Source organism: Rhinolophus ferrumequinum, chromosome 23, assembly GCF_004115265.2.
Source record: "Rhinolophus ferrumequinum isolate MPI-CBG mRhiFer1 chromosome 23, mRhiFer1_v1.p, whole genome shotgun sequence".
NCBI lineage: Eukaryota > Metazoa > Chordata > Mammalia > Chiroptera > Rhinolophidae > Rhinolophus > Rhinolophus ferrumequinum.
This window is the reverse complement of record NC_046306.1, coordinates 20,374,157-20,397,682: the sequence shown is the minus strand read 5'-3', so window position 1 is coordinate 20,397,682 and position 23,526 is coordinate 20,374,157. Positions and strand designations below refer to the sequence as shown.

Sequence of the window (23,526 nt, the reverse complement as noted above, 5' to 3'; positions counted from 1 at the left end):
CTCCTAGTCCAGAGGGATTCTCATCCATCTCAAATGGGAGCTACCCAGGATTCAACCTGTGAAGACCCTGGAGTTGTCTAGGAGAGCAGCCCTCCCAAGGTTGGGGAGAGAAGCCCCTCTCAGGAGGACTCAGGAGGAATAACAAGTACGCGGGATAGAAGGTCTCTTGAGCGAAGTCTGGGGGGCCTGGATGTGCCCTCACACAGGGTATGGGTTGTCCAGGACTGCCACTCCTGCTGCCACGCCACCATCTGCGTGCTCGATGGCTTTGGTTCGAAGCAGATGTCCCACGTGCTTATTCATCACAAGTGTCTTTCCCTGCCTATAGAAATGCAGGTGGGAGACACACAACTCTGTCACCTGGATTCAGCCCCCAAACCCAGGACCTTCCCTGGTCCCAGCTGAATAGTACATGGGTGACTGACTACACCCAAGAAAGTGCTAGGATTTTAGAATCAGATTTGGGCTTGCATCCTAACTTGGAAATGATTAGCTCAGTGTCTTTGAGCAAGTTACTCAGGCTTTCCAAGTATCAATTTCCTCAGTTTAAAACAGGGATAATACCTCTCACTTTGCAAGATGGTCACGAGGATTAAGTAAAGCAGGAAAAGCACTTAGCATGATGCTAGGTTCACATGTCATGTTCTGTAGTTGTAAATTTCCTTCTCTCCCTCTCTAAGATGGCTGTGGTGGTGGGGAGGGCTTGGGGTGTGGGGGGTGACAGACAGAGATCCTGCAAGTGGTTAGAGGGGAAGACTAGAAAGCGCAGGCTCTGGTGGGGAGCATGGTGGAATCTGGGGTGTCCACCTTGCTCTGACCCTGGAGTACTTTCCGGGAAGTGGAATGAGGGCCTAGGAACTGCTCCTTACAAGTTCCCAAGTCTTCCTCTCTTCCTGATTCTTTGGTGCTCAAATCCAAACGCAGAGGCCATTCAGTTTTTCACAGCCGCTGAGTATATCCTCTAGCTGGCCCATCCCACCTTGCGCCAGAATCCCCAGTGGCCTGGGAACTGGACCCAAATTCTCTTCTTCCCTGGGTTCTCCTAGTCCAGAGGGATTCTCATCCATCTTGATACTACTTGAAATTTCCTTTATAGTTGCAAAACATTTCTCATCTGGGTTTATTCTGATAGCTCTGTGAGGTGGGCAGGGTTTGGGTCCTTCGCTTCATTTACTAGATCAGAAAACGCAGCTAGGGAGGGGCAGAGCTGGGACCAGGATGCCTGCGCGTGGTCTAGTGCTTCCCTCCAGGCTTTCCTGGCTGGCCCTCCGGCAAGAAGCACCCCTCCTGACTGACTCACCGGACATAGACCCCGAAGATGCCCAGCTCTGAGACGCACTGGACCACTCGGACAGGGCTTCCGGGCCGCAGCAGGCAATTCCCAAAAGGCTCCGGCTCGATCTTCTCCATGAGGGTGTAGGAGGCCCTCTCCTCACTGTCCTTCAGCCGTTCCAGGGCCTGCACCATGTCGTCCCCGTATAGGTTGTTACCTGCAATCCCACTGGCCAGTCACCCTGGACCCTCTGCCCACCTTCTGCACCCGGTGCCCCGACTTCTGGGGCCACGTGGGCAAGTCAGCAGCCTCAGTTCCTGACACCAGCTGAGGGAAGCCAGGGCAGGCCTGGCTCCCGAGGACGGACTATCACCCTAACAGAAGGGCCCTGACTCACACAAGCAAACACAGCTTCCACCACATCATCCCGCCCCAGTTCTCCTCCCTGTCCACGGCTGTTCCTTCTCAGCCTTTCTGACTGGCTCCTGCCCCTCCTAAATGTTGGCATTCCCACAGAATTGGTCCTCCACCTTTGTTCTCTCCTCCACATATAAACGTTTTTCCAGAAAGATTTCTTCCAAGGCTCCATCTATATCCTATAACTTCTTAACTCCCAAATCTTTAACTCAAGCTTCCTGCTCTAGACTTCACATGAATATCCCATGGGCCCCCCCACCAAATAAACTTGTCCAAACAAAATTTGTCCCGTGTGCCTGAACCTGCCCTCCTGGACCTCTCTGCTCCCCATCAGGCGAAAAGCCTCCCTGAGTCAGGTTTAACTGCTTCCTGTCCGTTACGTCACCTACTCAGACACATCCCTTCTGTCTGTAGTCCACACTGGCGTAGCCCTCGCCCAGGCCTCTACACTGCTCTTCTGGACGACTATACCAGCCTCCTCTGGGGTCTTTCTGCTCCTGATTTCTCCCTTCATTCCAGGACATGCTCTGCCATGGTAAATATGGATCTTGGATCATTCGGGTGTCCCTTCCCTCCCTAAAACTCTCTAATGATTTCCCACTACCTTTAGGATGAAATCCAATTTCCTCCATACTGGTATATCCAATGTTTATAATCAGGTCCCAAACCACCTTTGCCAGCCCCAATCCCTGCCCTTCCCATCCCTCATACCATTCCAGCCTCACCAGTAACCCATTAATCTCATGGACCAGTGCCTTTGCATTAGGTTGCTCCTTCTGTATGGAATGCTCTTCTCCCTTTCCCACCTGGCAAACTCCTACCTCTCCCTTAAGAACAAGATCAAAACCATCTCCTCTGGGCCTGTGAGGCAGAAATGATCTCCGCCCTCACGGAGTTCAAACTAGGCAGGAAGACATCCAACATCCCGATACGTCCCCATCCCACTTCCCCACAATCCACCCACCGACACCTTAGGCTAAACTTGTCCAAACCCCCGAGTGCTGGTTAATCAGATTCTCCTGTGCTCCACAGCATGTGATCGCAGAGTCTCCTAGGACACTGTCCAAGGTGAGGGCCTGTGTCACTTCCTCCTGTACAGCCCAGAGCCTGGGACTGTGCCCATAGTGCCGGCCCCTTTCCCCTGGGCAGCCCTGTAAATGGGATCCACCTACCTCCACCCTCTCTCTGAGGCTTTAGCACGAACCGGCTAGGAGCAGCAAGGGCCTCCTTGATGGCCTGGTCCCCTTCTTCACCCTGGCAGGACGCAAGAAAGCGGTCACCAGCCGTCTGGGGCCAGAGACCGGAGCTAAGGTCCTGCTGGTTGTGCAGAGCAGGAGGGGAGAGAGCCATAAGCCCCTTCAGGCTGGATGCCTACTGTCTGGATGTGACCCCCCCAAAACCCAGCAGTAGCAATGAGAACAAGCTTTCTCTGACCACAGTTCAGGGGTCTGCAGCAGGAGGCCTGAAAGCAGGTACAGATATTCCCTAACTCTTGCTGTCTGCCTCAGTCTCCTCCTCTGGGTACCCTCCCTGTCTCCACCTTTGCTGAGAAGAGTTTATAGTGGATTCCAGCTGCCCTCTCCAAGACTAGGGCTTCTCACTGAGCATCGCTGACTCAAGTCCAGCGCAGTGCCGGCTCCAGCCTCCCCAACACGTTGGGTTCGGCTCCCTGCCACCTAGGTCTGTGGGGGAAGACACGGGCTGCCCACACACCATGTCCAGGGAGTAGAGGCCCGCAAAGGTGGCCCGGAGGCGGGCCACGGCCTCAGGCTGGCCAGGGAGCAACACCTCCAGCACGCCCGCTCTGCTCAGCTGCTGCTGCACCTTCTTCGTCCCAGCCAGCTGGGTGGCAATGTCTGGGCACTTGACAGCGCATGACCTCTCCAGCAGCAGGCGGGCTTCCCAGTTCTGCAGAGAGAAAACAAAAGGAATTCTACTTGATTTCACTTCGGCTGACCTTTCTCGAGCATTCAGGTGCCAGGTATTGTGCTTTCTAGCCTCACATTCATGGTCTCCCAGTTCACTGCACCATCCTGGTGAGGCAGGATTCTTGCCTGCAGGGAGCTTACAGTCTAGCCCAAGGACACAGGATGATGATTAAAGGGAAAAGGACAAGAGGTGTTTATGAGCTCAGCTTCCCAGGGTACTCCAAATAAAATCCGAATTCTTTCCTACTCCACCTCCTTTGATGCCCTCCCTCTATCCCACGCTCACATTCCAGCCACACAGGCTTGTCAGCCTACAAACACACAAACATCACTCTCGCTTACGGGCTTCTGCATTTGCTCCTTTTCCCTCTGCCTGTAATTCTTTTCCTTTTGGCTTTTCCAAAGGATGGTTGGATCCTTCTCATCTTTAAGTCTTGCCTCCAAGTCATCTTCTCAAACCACCCTACTTAATGTGGGTTTCCCTATCATTCGCTATCTTTTCACCCTGTTGTTTCATTCAAAGAGTTTCCCCCAACCAGAAAAACAAAACATTTTTTTTCTATTTTTATTTACTGCCTGACATCCATCGCCCTGAACGGACTGTGAGCTCCACAAGGCCCAGACGCTTGTTGCCTTGTTTCCTGTCACTGTTGTATCCCCAGTGTCTAATGCAGTGCCTGGTACTTTGTAGGTTGTCGATAAATATTTGTTTTTGTTGTTTAATGAGGTGAAATTTGAGTGGACTGGTAGAGTCTGACAGGTGAGACTCAATAAGGAAGAGGTACGATTAAGTCCTCATATAATGTTGTCAGTAAGATTCTTGGAAACTGCAACTTTAAGCAAAATGACATATAATGAAACCAATTTCACCATAGGCTCATGGATATAAATAAGCGTTAAGATCCTACGGCATATTTCTGGTCACAAAAACACCAAACTTCTAAATAAAGACCCAAAACACTTCTAATATTAAGCACTAAAATAAATGTGAGCTATACGTACATTTAAGAAAGATGAATAAAGACAAGTAAGATCATTACTTCCCAGCCCGCATAGTCCAGGCCAGGGTTGCGGGGGGCAGGAGCCAATCCCAGCAGCTCACGGCTCCAGGTGGGAACCAACCCTGGACAAGATACCCTTCCATTGCAGGGCACACCCTCACACCCCCCCACACACACACTCACTTACACTGACGACTCATCTAATGTTCACATCTTTGGGATGTAGGAAGAAACCAAGTACCAGGAGGAAACCCATGCCGACCCATGCAGACATGGGGAGACCGTGCAAACTCCACAGAGACAGTGGCCCCGGCCGGGATTGAATTTTTTTTCCCATCGTTATAATGAAACAACGTTATTTGAGGATCTGCTGTACTCAGATTAACAGAATAATATGAGCAGAGGCGTATAGGTGGGTCATCACAGGGTGAAAGGTCCAGGGTGCTAAGAGTTTATGGTGTAAGAGGCAGGGAAACAGCAGGGGGTCATGCCTCCCAGCTCTCGTCCCCATTTTCAGGCACTGGGGGAATAGTCTGTCCTTGACTCCAGACCACATCAAATTGCCCACAGCAGGATCAAGGCTATGGTCTGAGGAACAACACACATGCCTTCGCAGCCTGCCCCACCCTTCCCCTGCTATCCTTCCTTTGATACGGTTTAAGTCCACCTGCAGTACCTTGGCTGGTCCTCACCAGTAACCCAGGCACCTACTAGGCTGCTATTCCAGGCAGAGCTACCGGTGTCCAGAACATCAGAGGTAAACCCAGAAAAGTACTATTATGTTAGGAGCAGGAAAAGCAAAACTCAGAGATGGTCAGGGGCTTGCCCAGGGTCACCTAGCGAGTCACTAACTGCAGATTTATCTCCATGTTCTAAACCTGGTCTGAGCTTCTCAGTTCCCTAAAAATGTCCTCCTTATGCACTAATGTCCTTCCTTATTAGCTCAACCTCTTCTCTCTTTTTCTTTGGCTCCTTCTCCCAAACACCTTATCCTGGAACGTGGGTCCATTTTCCAAATGGACAGTTTCTCTCTTCTCTAGTCAGTGAATTCCCACCACTGCTAACACTTTCTAGAGGAAAGGACCTTCTGTAGAGCTGCTCCCTATACAGCTGGGCCTTACGGAGAATCCTACATTCAAAGAACGGTAGATATTGAAGGAGCTCTCTCAATTTTCTAGTGTAGTTCCCTCAGCATACAGAAACTGAGCTCAGTCAGGGTCAGGAAACTACCCATGAGCTCCCAGAAGCAGAGCCAAAGGCTCCTGACCCCAGCCTACTACTCATGGTATTTTCTAACTTATTTCCTCCTTTACTGTCTCCCAACTGAAATCAGGGCTTCTTAGCTTCTCCACGCTGTAGATTAGGGATAGGGGAGAAGAATGATATACTGGGAATGCCACTAGACTGAGAGTCAGAAAGTCTGGGAACTCCCTGTGAGACCTTAGACATGCCCCTGTATCTCTCTAAACCTTAGTTTCTTCATCTGTATAATGGGGATAATTTCATGCCTCACAGGTGGTTGTAAAGATTAAATGAAATAATGAATATGGAAAGTAATTTTCAAACTACATGGTAGGATAGCAAGATAAGGTGATAGATATCATTACTGTCATTAACAAGAATGTGCAGGTGATAAAAACTTTTCTGATGCCGATGAAAGTTGCATCAGAGGTAAGAGTTGGCAGGAAGCAAAGGGTTAGTGGTGTGGTGGAACTGGTTTGCACCAGCTAGTGAGAGCTGATTATACCTATCTCTTCCCAACTCTGTTTAGTGATGTTAAGTTGGGTAGCTTGAAACTGGCCATGATAAGGAGTATTTACACCATAGAAATCGGCAAATGCTACAAATGGGACTCTCTCTCCAGAAAGATGGTTGTTAAACATTTACCAGCATATCCCCAGAAATGATGTGAATGGCTGAAGCATCATGGATTCCTGAGGATTCATATTCTAAAAGACAGTGTGTTTGTAGAGTGAGAGGTAGCAAAAAGCTTAGCAGCAAGTTCCCTGAGGAAGTACCGAAGCCAGAGCTCAGGGAAAACCCCAAGTTGTTGTGACACCTGAGTTGGGTCTCTGAGGAGCAATAGTGGGTCCCAGGAGGCAAAGAATGATCGAACAGAAAATACCAACCTGCTGACCGTACTGACTCGGCATGTAGCCATCCCGGAAGTAAACCACAGCAATTTCCTGGCCGTCCCTAGACCACAGGATGGAAAAAGCTGCTGTGTTAAATTATAACTGATGTGTTCAGTGGTTCGATCTATTTCAGGGTGCATCAAAATGAGTTTGGCTTCTTTGAAAGTCCCCAGGAGAAGCCTGGACAGGGGTTCACTGGAACCAGTGAAAGTAGACAGCCACATCCCCACGCCTTCCACTAAAAACATGGCTGTGTGCAACAAAGAATGCTTTAGAATATTCCAGATCTAGAGTCATTCTAGAAAGGCCAGAGGGAAACAGTAAGACAACCAGAATCAGATTAGGTAAATTAAAAAAAAATTTGGCTCTAATTACTGAGCAGCAAAATCATATTTACACTGTTTAAAGTAGCTGAAACCAGGCTGAAATTTTTTAGTATGGCAGGGATGACAGTGGGGAGATGTAAAATCATGAGTCTAATTAAGACATAGACTGTCTTTTGAACATCTTCCCTTTTTCTTTGATTTATTTGATATTTTCGGGTTTATCTGGAAAGTAATGACTTTTTTGGTATGCTAAAAGCACATTTTGAAAATAGTAAGTGGTATGATGAAATTCCATGGAGGTTCTTAATTTTAAGAATCACAAAGTTTCAGGTCTAAATATGTGTACTGCAAGCAATGCTATCTGAATATGTGGTACTAGAGTCACCTGGTGGGGGACCCCAGAGGGAAGTGCAGAGCCTGGCTTGTAGCACAGATCCAGTCCCCTGGAAGTCTTGCCTGGGCTCAGAGAGCTAGTCCCAGATCAGTCACAGAATGAGCCAGCTAATCTTCTTCCTCCCCGACTGCCCAGGCCAACTGCCCAGGCCTGACCTGATTAGCCACCAAGAGGGGAAGGAAAACTTCTGGGAACCCAGGGCCATAGGAAAACCGAGGTTATTTTAAGAAGGCCCTTATCCAGAATGTTAGCAGTTCTGATACAACCCTTTAGAAGCAGAACTTGGCTAGCCTTCTCCAAAATTTCCTGGAATGATGGGATATTTCAGAGCTCACTCCTGAAATTCAGAGAGAAAGAAGCAAGCTATCACATCTCCCAGAAGAAAGGATAGTTTGGGGGAAGTAGGTGGCAGGATGAATTTCCAAAACCAGCCCTTGGGGAATTGGATCCTTGGGGAATGCTCCCTGAACACTCACATAAACAGCTTTCTGTTGTGGTCCAGAGACCCCTTTTCAGAGACATCTTCAAACCTTCGCCGGATTACGTGGATCTTCCTGGGAAAGATGGGCAAGGGTCAGAGGGAGTGAATGTTCCATTCTGAGTGGTTCTCCCCAATCCTGGGGCCACATCTGGAGGTCTCCCCTCCTTTACTTACCTGGCCAGTAGCTCGTTCTCTATGGCACGCTGGTCAAATATGTTCCTTTCCTTCTCTTGAGCAATCAGTAGCACCAGAGCACTGGGGAAAAAGCAGAGGTGGCCCAAGGTGGCTGCCAAGCTTATCCTCCCACCGTCTCACCCCCTTCAGGGGTGAGAATGAGAACACAGCTTCCTTGAAAGAACAGATATTCTCTCAACTCAGGCTGTCTCAGGCATAGACACCTGAGGCCACGGCACATTAATTCCTGAAAATAGGAAACCTGAAAAATTAAAGGATGTCTCTACCCCTTCTCTAGTAGGTAGATGAAATATTGCAACGACGTCCATTTTCTTGCAAATTAAAATTTAAATGTAGAAGCATCTCAAAAACCCAAGAGGACTTTTTCTTAAAACTTAATGATTTTAAAATCTTTCTGGAAGAACAAATAGGTGTGAGTACTAACGTATATTTTGTAAAAGAACAATGCTGGGTGGTGGGGGCTAAAAGCCCTGTTACTAGATTGTAAAGCATAAAATAAGAGAGTTTGTGGTTCTTGTATGAAACAAGAGAATAGCTCGATAGAATCCTACAGAAACCCTATAGCACCAACGATGAATAAGGCATTGCCTCCGGGGGCTTTCCAACATTTCTGTGACGCACGCAAGGCCACGTTTGATCCCACACGGATCACTGGGGCTTACCTGGCCTCTTCCTCTCTGCTTATCCATGTGCTTCTTAAAGAAGCAGGAGCTCCAGGACTCAGGGAACAACTAAAGCCAGAGAACTGTTTGTTTGGCTACCAATGAAGCTGTTTTTGGTTGTCAAAGGCAGATCCAGCTCCCCACCAGACTCCCTTAGGGCCAACACTCAGCAGTACCAAAGTCCAGTTTTGTTGTAGCTGTAGTGCTCGGTGCCCGTGGCTTCTTGCTGAGAGTCTTGGTGGCCGGACTTTGGCTTAGGAGGCTAAGTATAGATTCCTGGCCTCTTGTCTGTTTGTCTCTGCTTCTCCCTACCTTAGCAGAACATCTCAGACTACACTCTGCTTGACTCTTTTCCACTTAGCTGAAGTATAGGTCCTAGTATGCCCCCTCTCCTGGCCTGCCTGAAATCTCTTGAGGTCAGATATGACATTAAGCTGAGTCTTGGCTTTGAGTTGGGTATCTGAGAGACAAGCTAGAAATGAGGCTCTCATAAGCCATCTTGCTCTGAGAGAGTCCGAATGGCCTTGCTCTTCACTTTGCAGCCTGATCTGCTCTGCTCATGGGTAGGAAGGTGGCACCCAGCCCAGGCTGGCCCATCTCTAAGAAGGGGCAGAGGACGGAGGCTGGAGGCTGGAGGCTAAAGTGGAACTACATGCCCTGTTAATTAAATCAGCCTGCTCCCTGTAAAATAATTGGAGCCGGACTCAGAAAACATATTCTACCTCCTCCTGCCTTCAGTTCCAAGCAGCCTGTTGGGAGCAGGACTAGGAAAGTCGTCAACTAAGGAAGGTGAAGTGGCAGTAACATGCTGGCTGGCAGTGAGGACTCCTGAGGCCCAATCCTGGCTCTGTCAGTGACTTGTAGTGTCACTTGTCCTTGGGCAGGTCAGTTTCTTTCCTTGGGACCCTAATTTCCCCATATATAAAATAAGGGTGTTAAATAGATCATAGCTCCCAAACTTTTATACCAAGAATCCCTGTTTCTTATCTCATTCCAACCACAGAGATACTGTATTTTGAAAGAGTTTGAATAAATGTCTATACTGAAATCATAATTCATTTCCCAGGCTTCCTTTAAAAAATTATTACAAAGTTTGAGATAATCAATGAAAATCAATCTGCTCTACAAATGCTTGAGCCTCAGTTTTTCAATCTCTATTATGGGCCATTCCTCTTAGAGGAAGAACAGTACAGTAGAGAGAACACAAGCTTTAGAAGCAGATAGACATGAATTCTAAACTTAACTAGCTGTGTGACTTTGGGCAAGTTATTCAACCTCTCTGAAGCCCAGTTTGCTCTTCTGTAAAATAAAACTAGCACTCCTTAAATGGTAGTTATTATTATTAATATTGAAAGTACCATATAATGATCCTTGAATTTTTTAAAGCATTTTTCAAATCTGTGATTTAATTTGATTCTCACTACCACCCTTTTAAGTATTATCATTACCCTCATTTTACAAATGAAGTAATTGGTGCTCAGAGAAAAGAATGGACTTGGTGAAGGTCAGCAGAAGTGCCTATTTCACTCTCAAAAGGAGGGAAGCCAGTCCTTGCTCGGGTTCCCCATAGCTCCTATCCACCAGTGCTGGTTTTGGGCACATGAGTCTTTTTTTTCCATGTTATTTACAGCCTGACTGGAGAAACCCTCTGAAGCATTTGTCCATCAGCAGTTCCCTAGCTGACTCATCTTCTGGTTTCACTCTGTTAAAATATGACCTAGCCAAGAGTTCTACTTGCCAACATATGTGTCTGATGACTTCTAAACGCTCAGTCTGAGGTTTCTTGCATCTTGGTGAGGCTTAACAAGCCCAGAGAGGCTCTCTTAGAGGTAATAAAGTAATTAAGAATGCAGGTTCTGGAGAGAGGTGGACTCTGGGTTCTACCACCAACTCACCACTTGACTTTGAACAATTCACTCCACTTTTCTGAACCTCAGTTTCCTCATCTGTAAAATGGGGGAGAGGAAGAGTATCCACCTTGGAGTGTTTGACATGAGGATTCGATGATTAAAGCACTTAGCACAAAGTATGGTCCTAGCGAGAGCTCATTAAGGGTTAACTATTACTGCTATATTAACTGTTAGTACAATGGCTTCTTACATATCCAGAAGTCACTTACTTATTAGCATCTTCACACATTAGGAACACAGCTGAGAAATAGGAAGGGAGCAAACAATGCCTCTAAGCAGTTAAAACAGATGCTGTAAAATCCCTAAGTCAAAACGTATACATTTATTCATCAAAGAGGCCCTCATACTCATTAGACACATCATAACAAAGCAGATCATCTGCTTTCCCAAACCACCGCACATCAGAAAGAAGGTATAGGGGTGGGAGTGGAGGATTCCAAATTCAAGCACACTGACAGCAATAAGAAGCAAGAGCTAACAGTAGGGAGACAGACAGGAAAACTATGAAGAAAAAGAACAAGAGCTTAAAGCCTAACAGTGGGGGCAATTCATTGCAGGCAAACAGCCCCGTTCTGACTCCAGGCAGCACCTCTGCGTGACATCAAGACATAATCACTAACTGTCACAATGATGACCTCTAGCCAAGAAAAAAAGGTTAAATTATAGTCAGCATCTTATTTCAGAAGGAAGCCCAAAACTCCATGAAAATTACTCTAGCACTTAAAAGTATTTAAGGGGCGGCCGGTCAGCTCAGTTGGTTAGAGCGTGGTGCTAATAACACGAAAGTTGCCAGTTCGATCGCCATATGGGCCACTGTAAGCTGCACCCTCCTTAAAAAAAAAAAAAATTGTTTAAGCTTTTCTATTTCTAGAAAAATTCACTGATTCCCTAACGATGTCAGGCAAAGAAGAAGCTGCTGCCCCCATGAGTGCTGAATCTCAAGAAGGATACTGCTGCCACGTCTCCCCCGGCTTACTTGGCTGAGCCGTAGAGCTCCCAGGCTTTGGCGATCCCCAGGGCCAGTCCCTTGCTGGGATTATTGGAGAGGATGTTGGCAGCTTCTTTGGTCTTACTCAGGGCATTGAGAACATGTCTGTAGGAAGAGAGATGTCTGTACAGTGATTGGATGGATCTGAAAGATCCCTCTGCCTGTGACTGACAGACACTTACAGGAACATCACCTTGAGAACAGCTGAGCATGAAAAGGCATCTTACCATCACCCTCCTGTAGGCTCCACCTCAGGCTAGAATATGCAGGGCTACCTTAACCCTGCCCCCCGCCCCCGGTGTACATGCCCAGAAGAGCCCTGAGACCCTGTGTTTCCACTCCACACCAGCGTCCCAATGAGCTGGCACCCCTTTCCCTGAGCCCCAGGTGCTGTCTGGAATGCTGCTGCAGAACACCTGGATTTACAACAACCTACAGCATCACTGCTGGCTAGAAATAAATGCTAGTAGGATCCAGCCCTCAGAGGAGAAGCCTCTGCCTCCCTCTCTGCCTTGGATTCTGACCTCCTTTCAGGCCCTCAAACATATAAGCTTTCCTCGGCTCAGGACCCTCACAAATACTGTTCCCTCTGCCTAGAATACCAATGAGGAGGTAGGACGTCCCTTCTCTGAAATACCAAGACCTAATTACAAGTGGAAACTATGCTATGAGATTGGGGCTTGGGGGTGTGGGACACATGAAGCAGGGCCCTGGAAGGCACAGTCAGAGTGGAAGATACCTGCCCCCACATGTGACTGTAGGCTCATCAGGCTGTCACCCCACTGATGTACCCAGGATGGCCCAAGGGACCCACCGGTGCACAGCCGGGGTCCGGGAGGCCAGGCCCCCAAAGCTGGCAGAGATGGTGTTGATTTCAATCTGTTTCAGGGCTGAGGAGCCATCTGCGTTGCGCTGGAACATGTAGTCTGAGCGATTCAGGCCCAGGAACACAGTCTGTGGGGAAAACTGAAGGCTGAGGACTTTGCCCGGGGGCTGACTGAGGGCCTAGCCATGGAGCAGACAGGTACCCAGAATGCTATGGGGAGATTAGAGGCGTGAGCCAACACTCCCAAACACAGTGGAATCACTGTTTTGGTCATCCCAGGATTGGCCACTGATATACACCCAGGGACCAAAAAGAGGCAGATTCCCATGAGAGAGAGAGAGAGAGAGAGAGAGAGAGAGAGAGAGAGAGAGAGATTGATTGGGAGGGGAAGGTCACAGACTGGGGTGCAATAGGAAATAATTACCTGAGCAATGCCCTCTTTCAGGACTTGCTTGTGGATGTCAAACAGATGAGCAGTAAAGCTGTCTCTTTTGATGGTGCTAGAGGAGGAAACAGAAGAATTTCTAGGCTCCATGGAACCTTCAAGGTCAAGGAGTCCCACCCCTGTCCACTGACTCCTGAATCCTCTCTGGGTCTACTGGCCCAAACCTGAACACCCATACCAACCCCATAGAAAACAAGTGGTTTCGAGCCAGATGACCTGGGTTCAAATCCCAGCTCTACCACTCTACCAGACAACCTCAGAGAATCATTTCCCCTCTCTGTGTCTCAGTTTGCTCAACTGTAAAATGAAGAGGCAAATAATTATATTTATATGACAGAGTTGTGATGAAGAGGAAATGAGATATTACATGAGAATTGAACCTAGAGTCTGGTCCCAACAAGAACTCAAAAATGGCATGTGATATAACCATTCTATACTTGAATAGCTCTGATGGCTGTAAGCTTTCCGACTGACCTGACATTAATTCTCCATAGTTTCCCCTACACTCTGGGACCTCCCGGACAAGCCTTTTCTTCCTCTTCCACGGCAGCCCTCAGAGATTAGAGGACAGCAGTTATGCCCTGTGCTCCCCCAGGAGTTTTCTGACTCAAGCTAACTATCCAATTTTTTCCTTCAATTAGTGCTCATATGATGTGATTTCCTCAAGGAAGCTTCCCTGTCTGGATCATGTCCCCCTGCCTGTGCTCTCACAGAGTTGTGGACCTCTCCTTTATAGCACTGACTGTAGTTGCAATTTTCCATTTTGTGTGATTAGAGTTGTCTGTCCTGTTTGACTATAAACCACAGGAGGGTGGAGGCCATGTCTGTGCTGGCTCATCATCATGGCCCAGTGTGCTGCTGTGACATACGACATGTGGTAGGAGCCCATCCAGTATGGTTTTCTGAAGCCTCGGGGAGAGGCACCCACAGGTAATTAACGCCACACTTGTTGCCTCTCAAGATTCAGGGTGTTCTCTGCATGCCAGCTCTAGCCTGACTCGCAGGCTCACCTTGTTATAGGGATCCCACTGAGCCCAAGGAGCTCGGGCCTGCCCTGGAATTCCTCTGCAACCCAGCCAGCTCCCTCAGGTTTGCCAGCCATTGGTGAAGAGGAAAGGGTCCAGCCTCCAGGAAAGAGGCTGAAAAGACACATTTTCCCTCTTCTGAAGAGGTGCTCTCCTTCCATCCCGGACTCTAGGGGGCTGTTCTCGCATATGTGTTCTTTCTTACAAGCTAGGGTTTGTGTGCATTTCAGAGGAGAGGGGAACAAGGAAGGCAAGGGTTGCAGAGACGGGCTGCAGGGAAGTTCTACCTAATCACATCTTTAGGGTAATGGTCATAAATCAGACTGCTCGTATTTCCCACAATCCAGAATCACGGGTACAAAAGCCAGGCCCATCCTAAGAAAGGTCTGGGGGGAAGGTGGTAGTCGAGTTTGTACATTCACGACTCATTGGGTTTTTAGCAACAAGTCACTGGTTTCCAAACTTCGTACCATTACGATCCCTTGTCACATTCACCCTCACGGCAAAGTGCTCATTTTTAAGAGATTAACAAAATTGTTGTTTTCTTTGGAAAAATTAAGCAGATATTCAATTATACATATGTCTAGTCTCTACATTTATACACACACATATATATTTATATATTTAATTCTAATTCTAAAATAAAGAATTTAATTTTAAAGGAAAGAACTTTCCTTTGCCCCAGGGCCTGAAAGGGAAAAAAAAAGATCAAAGGAAGAGACAGAGAGGGGAGGGGGGGTGAGCCATTATGGGGGTCTGTATCCTTGTGCCCTGGGTGTTGCCCAGTCTGCACCCCATCCCACCCAAAGAGGAGAGGCACTGAGGCAACAAGAAAGGGTCATTGCTTAGGAGAAGAAGTAGGAAATCTGACTTTAAACCCAATAACCTCAAAACTACGCTGACCGTCTCTAATTCCAAATGGAAATTTCAGTCTTCAAACCGGGGGTCATGGATCAGAGAATCATGAAATGGCAGTGTTGGAAGGGACCTTAGATTTAGGCTAACCTCCCCATTTTACAGATGAAGAAATGGAGGCCTGGAGAAAGAAAGGGACTTGCTTGAGGCCATATTATTAAGTAAGTAGTACAACCAGGATTAGACAGCAGCTCTCCTGACTTCTATTATACTACATTTTGTTTCTCCTGGAGGGTCCCTGTCCCCCAGCCCACCATGTCAGCTTCCAGAGCGACACCTTAGGGCTTCCCAGTCTTCCAGTCCCTTGGTTCTAGTGGTTCGTGGTCCCTTCGTGTCCCACCCCCCAGTACCTGGACAGAGTTTGCTCCAGAAAGGCAGCATCCTGGCTGACGGCATCCACCAGCAGATTGAAGTCCATCTGCACAGCATAGGCCTGCTCCAGCAGGGCACTGGGGACCAGCGAGGGGAAGAGCGTGAATGGGGCATAGCTCACCACCTGATCGAGGGGAGAGAATCAGCAGGGCTAGTACACCTGTGAATGGATTGTCTTCCTATAAATGTAACCCCATGGAAAGTATGGCCTACATTTACTTATGAAACACAAACTGCAGGATAGTGGGTACCTCTGGAAAGAAGGAGAAGGAGAACAGGATCAGGAAGCGGTACAAAGAGGACTTCTAGATTCTGTAATGTTTTATCTCTTCAGATTAAAAAAAAGGAAGATCAAAAGCAAAACGGCAAAACACAACACAAAAAGTTATTGCACACTTACTGTATGCAAGGCACTGTTTTAAATACTTTACATGGATTCATCATTTATCCCTATGAGGTAGATACTATTATTATATATACTTAATAAATAGATAACGGAACTGAGTCTCAGAGAAGTTAAGTATCATATCTAAAATCATATAAAGCTCTTAAGGAGCAGTGGGATTTGAGCCAGGATGGTTACTAAACACACACACACACACACACACACACACACACACACTTACACACACATACAACCTCTTAGCCAGTTAATATTCAAGCCCAGGTCCGTCCCCATGCCAGGAGCTCATTCCCCAGTCCCTTAACTTCTGGGAGAGAGAGAGTCCTGCTCGTAAGGCTACAGCAGAAGTGAACTCTGGCCCCCAGAATGGAAGCCAGGGGTGGGGTTCCCCCACCCCCATCCCCCAGTGTTAGAGAGTTGCCAGGCCTAGAGTTCAGCTGCATTCTGAGTTCTTTAGACTTTGGCAGAGTATCATCTAGGTTACTGTTTCTAGAAGCGGATAATACATTCTGAGATTCCCAACAACAAATGAACTAGAACTTGGGTAAGAGATGATAAGAGGACCTGGTGAGTTACATTATGGAGCATTTCTGAGTTTAACCTCTGAGTTAATATCAATTTACCATTATGGTAGTATAAGTTTATGCTGTTAGAACTTGACATTTATATATTTATTTTTAAAAATATTATTATTTTGAATAGATAATACAAACACATGATACAAAATTCAAAAGAGACAGAAGATGACATAGTGAAAAGTATGTGTCATTCCCACCCTGGCCCCAAAGACCCAGTTCTTCTCCCCAGAGGCAAATGGTATACCAGTGTCACACATATCCTTTTAGACGAATGTATATGTATACATACGTATTTTCTCTTTTTTTACAGACACCAAACAAAGCATATGCATACTCGTATAATATATAAATTGTTCTGTCCTTGGCTTTATGAATACTTCAGAGACATTTCCATTTACATTCAAATAGAGCACTTTCGGTCTTTCTAATGGCTGTATAGTATTCCATTCTTTGGCTATACCACAATTTACTGAATTTAGCCTTCTGTTATGAACATTTAGGTAGTTTCCTTTTTTTCCTCCATTACAATCAATACTTCAGTGAATATCCCAGAATATACATTCTAGGTATTTTGTGCGTGAGAAGGTAAATTTCTAAAAGTGGAAACGTCAGATAATTAGGATAAATCCATTTAAAATTTTGGTAGATAATTCTCAAATTGCCCTCCTCAGCATCTATTTTAAGACAAAACTGAGGAAGTGTATTGAGAGTAAGATTTTTTATCTTGAAGCCTTTATGAGTTAGAGTGTGAATTACTGCAGATCACGTAAGTGGTAACCTAATACCCTGAGTACATGTGTGATGATTACAGGGCCGTTTCCTTGGCTTCAAAACTCAGAACTCTGCCTCTTCCAAGTCCCATTTGGCCTGAAAAGCTCCCAGAAATTTTTCTTGCTAAGACTTTCCTCTGCCTCTGTCCCCAGGACTTGTTAGGCCCTCGTGAATTTGGGATCACTAGTACACAGCTGTACACAGTTGTCTTCACTTTTGATAGAAACCCAGACACAGAGTAATATTCTTCTACTATAAGAAAAGCGATAGCACGTGCATGCCGGTAAACAGTCTGCTTCAGAGTCACAGAAGCAAGAGTTATGGGAAGAAGTCAGAAGAACTCCCATCTTATCTAAGGGGGCGGTCGGAACTCGGCTCTAGCTAATTGTTGCCCTGCAGAAAAGTGGGCCAGGTTGCCAGCTGATCTGATCTTTCAAGACAAGCTGGACATCTAGATTTTTAAAATTTTATTTCATGATTTTTTAAAAAACTGGTGGTTCTGACTTTTAAAGACACTCTGGCAAAACAACAACAACAAAAAACTGTTAACAATGCTTGCCTCTAGGGAGGGAAACAAGGGCTGGAGGAACAAAACTTCTTTACTGATTACTCTTTTGGATTTGGTACCCTGTTCAGATGCATTTTTTAAAAAAATAATTAACTCCCTAAACACTGCAGAAACCAACTATTCAGTCTGTGCGTTGTTGGTTTGCGGCCCTGACCCACAGAATAAAGTCCACACTCTTCTTCCCCCCAGCACCCAAAGCCTTTTGGCTGTCTGACTTTGGCCTGCCTTCTTTGCCATTCTCTCCACATACATGCCCTGCATTCACTTCAACATTCTTTGCCTTTTCCTCCTCTGGGGCCTCTGCTATGCTGTTCCTTTCCCCCACTTGTCTTTTAAGCTTTTGGTCAAATACCACTGATGAATTGTTCCTTGTGCCAGGTGTCCTCTCCAGTATCCTGGGAGCAGCAGCAAAGCATGGAAGTTCAGAGCATCCACTCAGGAGGCAAACTCTTGGGGTTTGAATTCTAACTCTGCCAATTACACCACTATTTAAATGACCTCGAGCAAGTTACTTAACCTCTTTGGGCCTGGTTTCCTCATCTCTGCTGTGGTGAGGATTAAATGAGTTAGTGATTCTGAAGTGTTTAGAATGGTGCCTGGCACATAGTAAATATTCAATAAGTGATGTTAGTATTGTGTAGTAGGGTGCTTATATTTCCTCAGAGAACAGACATATTTAATTTTGTCTTGTGGTACTTTCTCAAACTAGACCACGACCTCCAGAGGTCATGGCCTTTGGTTGACTCACCTCAGTCTCCCATCTTATCTAAGGTGGCATTCGGAACTCTGCTCTAGGTATTATTGCCCTGCAGGAAAGTGGGCCAGAGTTGCCAGCTGATCTGATCTTTCAAGACAAGCTGAACATCTAGATTGGTGTGTTGTTTTTTTTTAATTCATGATTTAAAAAATAAGTTGGTCCTGAGTGCCTAGAATGGCCCAGCATAGAACAGGCACTTAGTAAAGATTTGGAATGAAATCACACACACACCCACACACACACTCTCTTCCTGTCTTTTTTTCTTTCTTTTCCTGGACTGGAAATATCATTGAGGACTATGCCTCCTCTATGACCCACTGACTTCCAGAAATTCCCTGTATTGGACCTTTACACAATACCTGCTGATGATTAACAGAAGAAATAAAATCTTGGAAGGGAAAATGCTGCATTCTGGATTCAGACAAGCCATTCACAAAATCTAAGGTTCACAAACGAAGCAGAAAGCCAGAGGCACACCTTCCACAGTATCAGCCTACCTTCGGTGACAGCCATTTTTATTTACTCGGGCCTCAGCAAACACTTACTGAGTCTAGAGTCTCCACCAGGCCCCTAACGAGGTTGCCCAAAGAGACAAAAGAGAATGTGGCTTGGTAAAAGAAAATAGTGGCAGCTCTTTAGTTACTAATCTGGATAGTCGTAAAAAAAAAAAAAAAAAAAAAGCAAACCAGAAGAACTTGTTCAGTATGCTTCTTTGTGTAAACAATGGGAAAAAGGAATATATATACATATTTTCTTATTATGAATAAGCTATCTGAAAAATAAACAAGCATACCTGTTTTATTTATAAAACACAGGTTACCTTCAAGGCAGGAGAATTGGGTGGCTAGGGAATGTAGAAGGGAGGATTAAACTGTAAACTTTTATTCCCTTTGAATTTTGAAGCATGAAAATATCTCACCTAGTCCTGAAATGAAAAGGTTTTATTTTTTTAAAGAATGACATTTTTTAAAAGATGTGGTTTGGACTCAGCAGTTCTACTCTTATGTATCAACCATAAAGAAACACTCATATAGGTGCCCAAACAGGCATGTATGTATGTGGGTGTTCTCTGTAGTGCTATTTGCGGTCATAAAATATTGTAAATCACCTAAATAGCCATCAATAGAAGAAAGTTAAAAAAATAAAAAAGAAGAAGAAGAAGAAGAAGAAGAAAGTTAAACAAACTGTGATCCATCCATACCTGGAATACTACACACCAGAATGAAGCTGACCCTAATGGAGGGAGTTAGAAAAGAGTTCTAAGACTGATTATTAAATGAAAAACAAACAAAAACATGTCACAGAATAATATGTATGATCCAATTTGTTATTTAAAAAACTATGTATTTCTTTATATACATATACATGTATATAAATACACAGAGAAAGACCTGGAAGGATATACTACAAACCAATTACAGAGAAGGTACTGTGGTTGGGCGGGGGGGGGGCTCTTAAAAAATAATAGTTCACTGGGCAACGTACTTCACATAAATTATCTTCTAATTCTCTTACTTACTTGATAAGGTAGGTCCCATTATTCTTCCTTTCTAATATTTGAAGAAACTGCAGCTGAGAGAGGTTAAGTGTGACTTGTCTAAGTCACACTTTAAACCTCAGCCTTAAATTTGATTAGCATGCTGCTTTTTTACTTTACATACTTCTAACGATCAATTTCAGTTATTGAAAAAAGTACAAATAAAACAAAGAGAAGTGGTCTCTGACCCAAAGGAATTGCCTTCAGCCTGGCAGCGGCCAGCCAGATCATGGACAGTAGGTCCCAGAGCAGTGTGGTTAGTGCTGTGGGGGGGGGGATGGGGGGTGGGGAGGGAGGGGGCTGGGCTTACGTCTGAGGAGCTGGGCTCCTGTGAGGTCCTCAGCAACACTCCCTCAGCCAGGGCCCGGTCCACGGCTTGCTGTGCCAGCTCCTTCAGCTGCTGCTCATCCTGCAAGAGGCTTCCCCAGCTGTTGGCCATCCCAACCTGAGAAGGAGAGGGGAGGGCGTGTTGACAGAGGTCCGAGGGCCCAGCAATTACTGAAATTGGTAGTGTGGTACAGAGGAGTGGCGTGACTACTGGCTGGCAGCTCTTTTCAACTTCCATGAACACAAAACAGAAAGCTTGACAAAGCAATTCCGTTGCCACTCTCTCTTTTGATTCCTAATACAACGATGGCATTCTTCTTGCCCAATGACTTGCCCAAGTTAATGACTGGTAAAAGTAGGACTTGAATCAGGTCTCTGAATTCCCAGCTTAATGCTTTTCATTGGAGAAAGAGGCACAAATGTCATTATATGACTGGGTCAAGTTCCTTCCCCTCCCAAGCAACAGATTCTCTACCTGTGAAACAAGGGGGTGGGGTTGACAAGCAGTTTCTAAACCTAGATGAATATTCTGAGGAGCTTGGGAGAGAATACAGATTCTTGGGCCCCACATAGAGATTCTGATTCAAGAAGTCCGGGGGGGAGGGAAGGGCTGAAATTGTCTTTATAACAAGTTTTCCTGGGATAGGAACCACTGCAATAGATTATTAATTTCCCTTCTAGCTACAACCCATGTCAGCAGATCTCAAATAAATTATGTGGGAGTGGGGAGGTGGGAAGGAGCCCTTTGTGAAATACTATGAAATGCAGATAAGGTGGACTCCTCCCTAACACTAACCCGAAGCAAACTTGTAGCAGGAAATTATCACATTCCTTGTAGAGATATCTATCATCACAGAACCAAAAGAAGATACTTTTGAGAAGTATCTTAGAAATAACTGAAAACCAAGTAAGTGCCCAGTGTAATAAGAGAAAGAGTCCAACTGGCTGGCCAGAGACACACAGAGGTGAACCAACTCACACCTTGATACTCATTCACTTTGCAGCAGGCCCTAGGGGTTTTAGATCTTGATAAAATTCTGGAAGCACCAGTCATTAATTTTGTTCTGTCCTACTGTCATTTGATTTTAAGAACAGAACATGGCTTCCCAGCTCAGTGGTTCCCAGGAAGAGACCTAGAAAATGACAAGTAACCTCTACCACGGTCAGCTCCAGCCCCCCTCCCCCCATGACAGGACTGGTGCTAGACCTATTATGAAAGTCTGCCAGCCTCAGCACAATGTTTTGAAAGAATGAGCATGTGATTTCAAGAGGGTCCTGACAATATCCCTGTTGGATGAGAGACAAATAAGGGCAGTCACAGAGAGAACAACGCTCTGTGATCAGTCAGACCTGGGTTTGAGGCCATAATAATACTAATTCCTTTATAAATAAGGTCACTGTGTGGATTAAATGAGAAAAATCTATGTGCAGTTTCTTAGCAGTGTTTGGAGCACTATACTTGGGAGCTTCTTTTTTGGCTGTAGCCACTCTAAGGGTGGGAAATTTGTCAAAGGTCACACAGCAGCCTAGTGGCAGGGACAGGAACTACAACCTGTGACTGACATTAGAGCAATGGAACCCTCCATTAGCCCCCATCTCTCCACAAATCTGAAATTCCAACATCTCTGGCTGCTTTTGGGCTTTTGTTTAGTTGGCAAACACGGACTAATACCAGGCCCTTGACTAGGTACTGAAGACACAAAGATCAGACATAAAAAAAAAAATCACTATGAAAAGTCCTAATTGGGCTCTGTTTTTCTCATTCTATAGTCTCAGCCATTCTTGTGGCTTGATTTCTGTTTTGCTGCTAACACTCAGACCTGTACCTTTACAGCAATGCTTTCCTGACCTTCAAACTAGAATATCCAACTGCTTAGTGGAAGTCTTCACAGAACCAGAGTAGAATTTGTTGTCTCCCCCACAAATCTGCTCCTCTCCTGATGAACCCCACCCAGGCACCCAAGCCTTGTATATACTTCTCTCCTACACCCCATTCTCCACAAATCCTGTGGATTCTATCTAAATATATAGTCCTTTGAATTCCTTGATTTCTCTCCATCTCTACTGTTGGGAGCCTTGCTCCAACTACCATCATCTCCCCCCTGGCTACTAAACAAACTCAGAGTGAGGTATTTTCAGTGATCCGGATACACCAGCCTCCCTCCCCGTTCCAGGTCTCGGCGCGTGCTGCTGTCTCTCTTTGGAACGAACATTCTCCACCACTTGGAACCAGCATTCATGACAGCTTTAGAAGCTGTACCTGTTCTTTTCCACCTAGGGCTTCTACAGACCATTACTTTCCCCTGCACCTTAAGAACAATATCTCTCTCCACTTCTCTGTCTCCAGCGCATACTACCGTATTCAATGAATGTTAAATGAATGAACGTGAATGAATGCTACTGGGGCCAGATTACCGAAAGCCTTAAACGCCCACAAGGAAACCCGGCTGGATCTCTTGCCCAGGGCGAGACCAGTGCCTGCGTGGGGACCGGGGCAACAACACGGTCTCCCGCCGAGGCCTGTCACGGGCTTGCTCGCTCCCACCCTGGACAAAGTTTAGTCCTAATCGCTCCCACTTTTATTTTTTTTTAACTCCTGCTTTAGTCTCGTCCGCACCACGTTCCCGACACCCGCCCCATCTGAAGTCAGGAGGTCTGGGAAGTCTGCGAGCAACACGCGCAAGCCCAACCCCCTCATTGGACACAAGTTTCCCCGTTCCTGCCATTGAGTTTGATCAGCAAGATCTCCTGGCCTCCAGGTTTCCATACACTAGCCAGTCAGTCCCCTCCCTCACAGCTTTCCTCCAGAAGAAACATGACCCTTGCCGGCCGCCGTTGCCGCGTCCCAACCTACTAGGTTGGTCGTGGTCCCGCCGCGTTCCGTACTGAGGCCCCTCGCGCCGTTACCCGAGGTTCAGGGGGCGGGGTCACCACGCAATGCAATGCGCTTGCGCGAACATCCCCCCGCGTGGCCTAAAGAACAAGGTGGGGGAGGAGACCTGTGCTTGTGGAGCTGAACGGCGGCCGGGAAGGGGCAGTCCATGTGAGGGCAGCCTTGGCTTTAGGGGTGCGTCGATTGGACCCAGACAGACAGGACCTTGGGAAGGAGGGGAGGAGTCAGGCGAGGTCCGCAGCGAGCTGCGGCTTTGCGTAGCTCGTAGAGCGTTAGAGGTAGTGACGTCCAATGTAAGATAGGAAGACTAATACCCAGAATGGGACAGTCACCACCTCGGGGACACACAGCTGGTAGGGGTAGGTGTGGTAATAGAGACCAGAGAGGGGCAGAGACCGG

The 23,526-nt window shown here is 46.4% G+C and overlaps 2 protein-coding genes across 3 annotated transcripts in view; one reads left to right on the top strand and one right to left on the bottom strand.

Moving 5' to 3' along the window:
• Positions 1-34: 34 nt before the first annotated feature.
• On the bottom strand, positions 35-23,216 carry GSS (glutathione synthetase). 2 transcript variants are annotated; one of them, XM_033094473.1, is made up of 13 exons: positions 23,089-23,216; positions 20,218-20,352; positions 15,272-15,417; positions 12,961-13,036; positions 12,525-12,664; positions 11,699-11,815; positions 8,130-8,210; positions 7,951-8,028; positions 6,749-6,815; positions 3,404-3,598; positions 2,863-2,944; positions 1,301-1,490; positions 35-322 (listed from the first exon to the last, which is right to left on the bottom strand). In XM_033094473.1, the coding sequence occupies exons 2-13, from the start codon at positions 20,344-20,346 to the stop codon at positions 199-201; spliced, it is 1,425 nt and encodes a 474-aa protein (XP_032950364.1). In that variant the 5' UTR covers positions 20,347-20,352; positions 23,089-23,216; the 3' UTR covers positions 35-198. The 2 variants fall into 2 exon arrangements, with proteins under 2 accessions (XP_032950364.1, XP_032950365.1); XM_033094474.1 differs by lacking the exon at positions 23,089-23,216 and adding an exon at positions 23,030-23,048.
• Positions 23,217-23,341: 125 nt separating this feature from the next.
• MYH7B (myosin heavy chain 7B) overlaps positions 23,342-23,526 on the top strand; it is a 39,996-nt gene continuing 39,811 nt past the window's right edge. The window contains exon 1 of the mRNA XM_033094470.1: positions 23,342-23,486. The gene's annotated coding sequence lies outside the window, so the exon portion shown is untranslated. The remainder of the gene's footprint in view (positions 23,487-23,526) is intronic.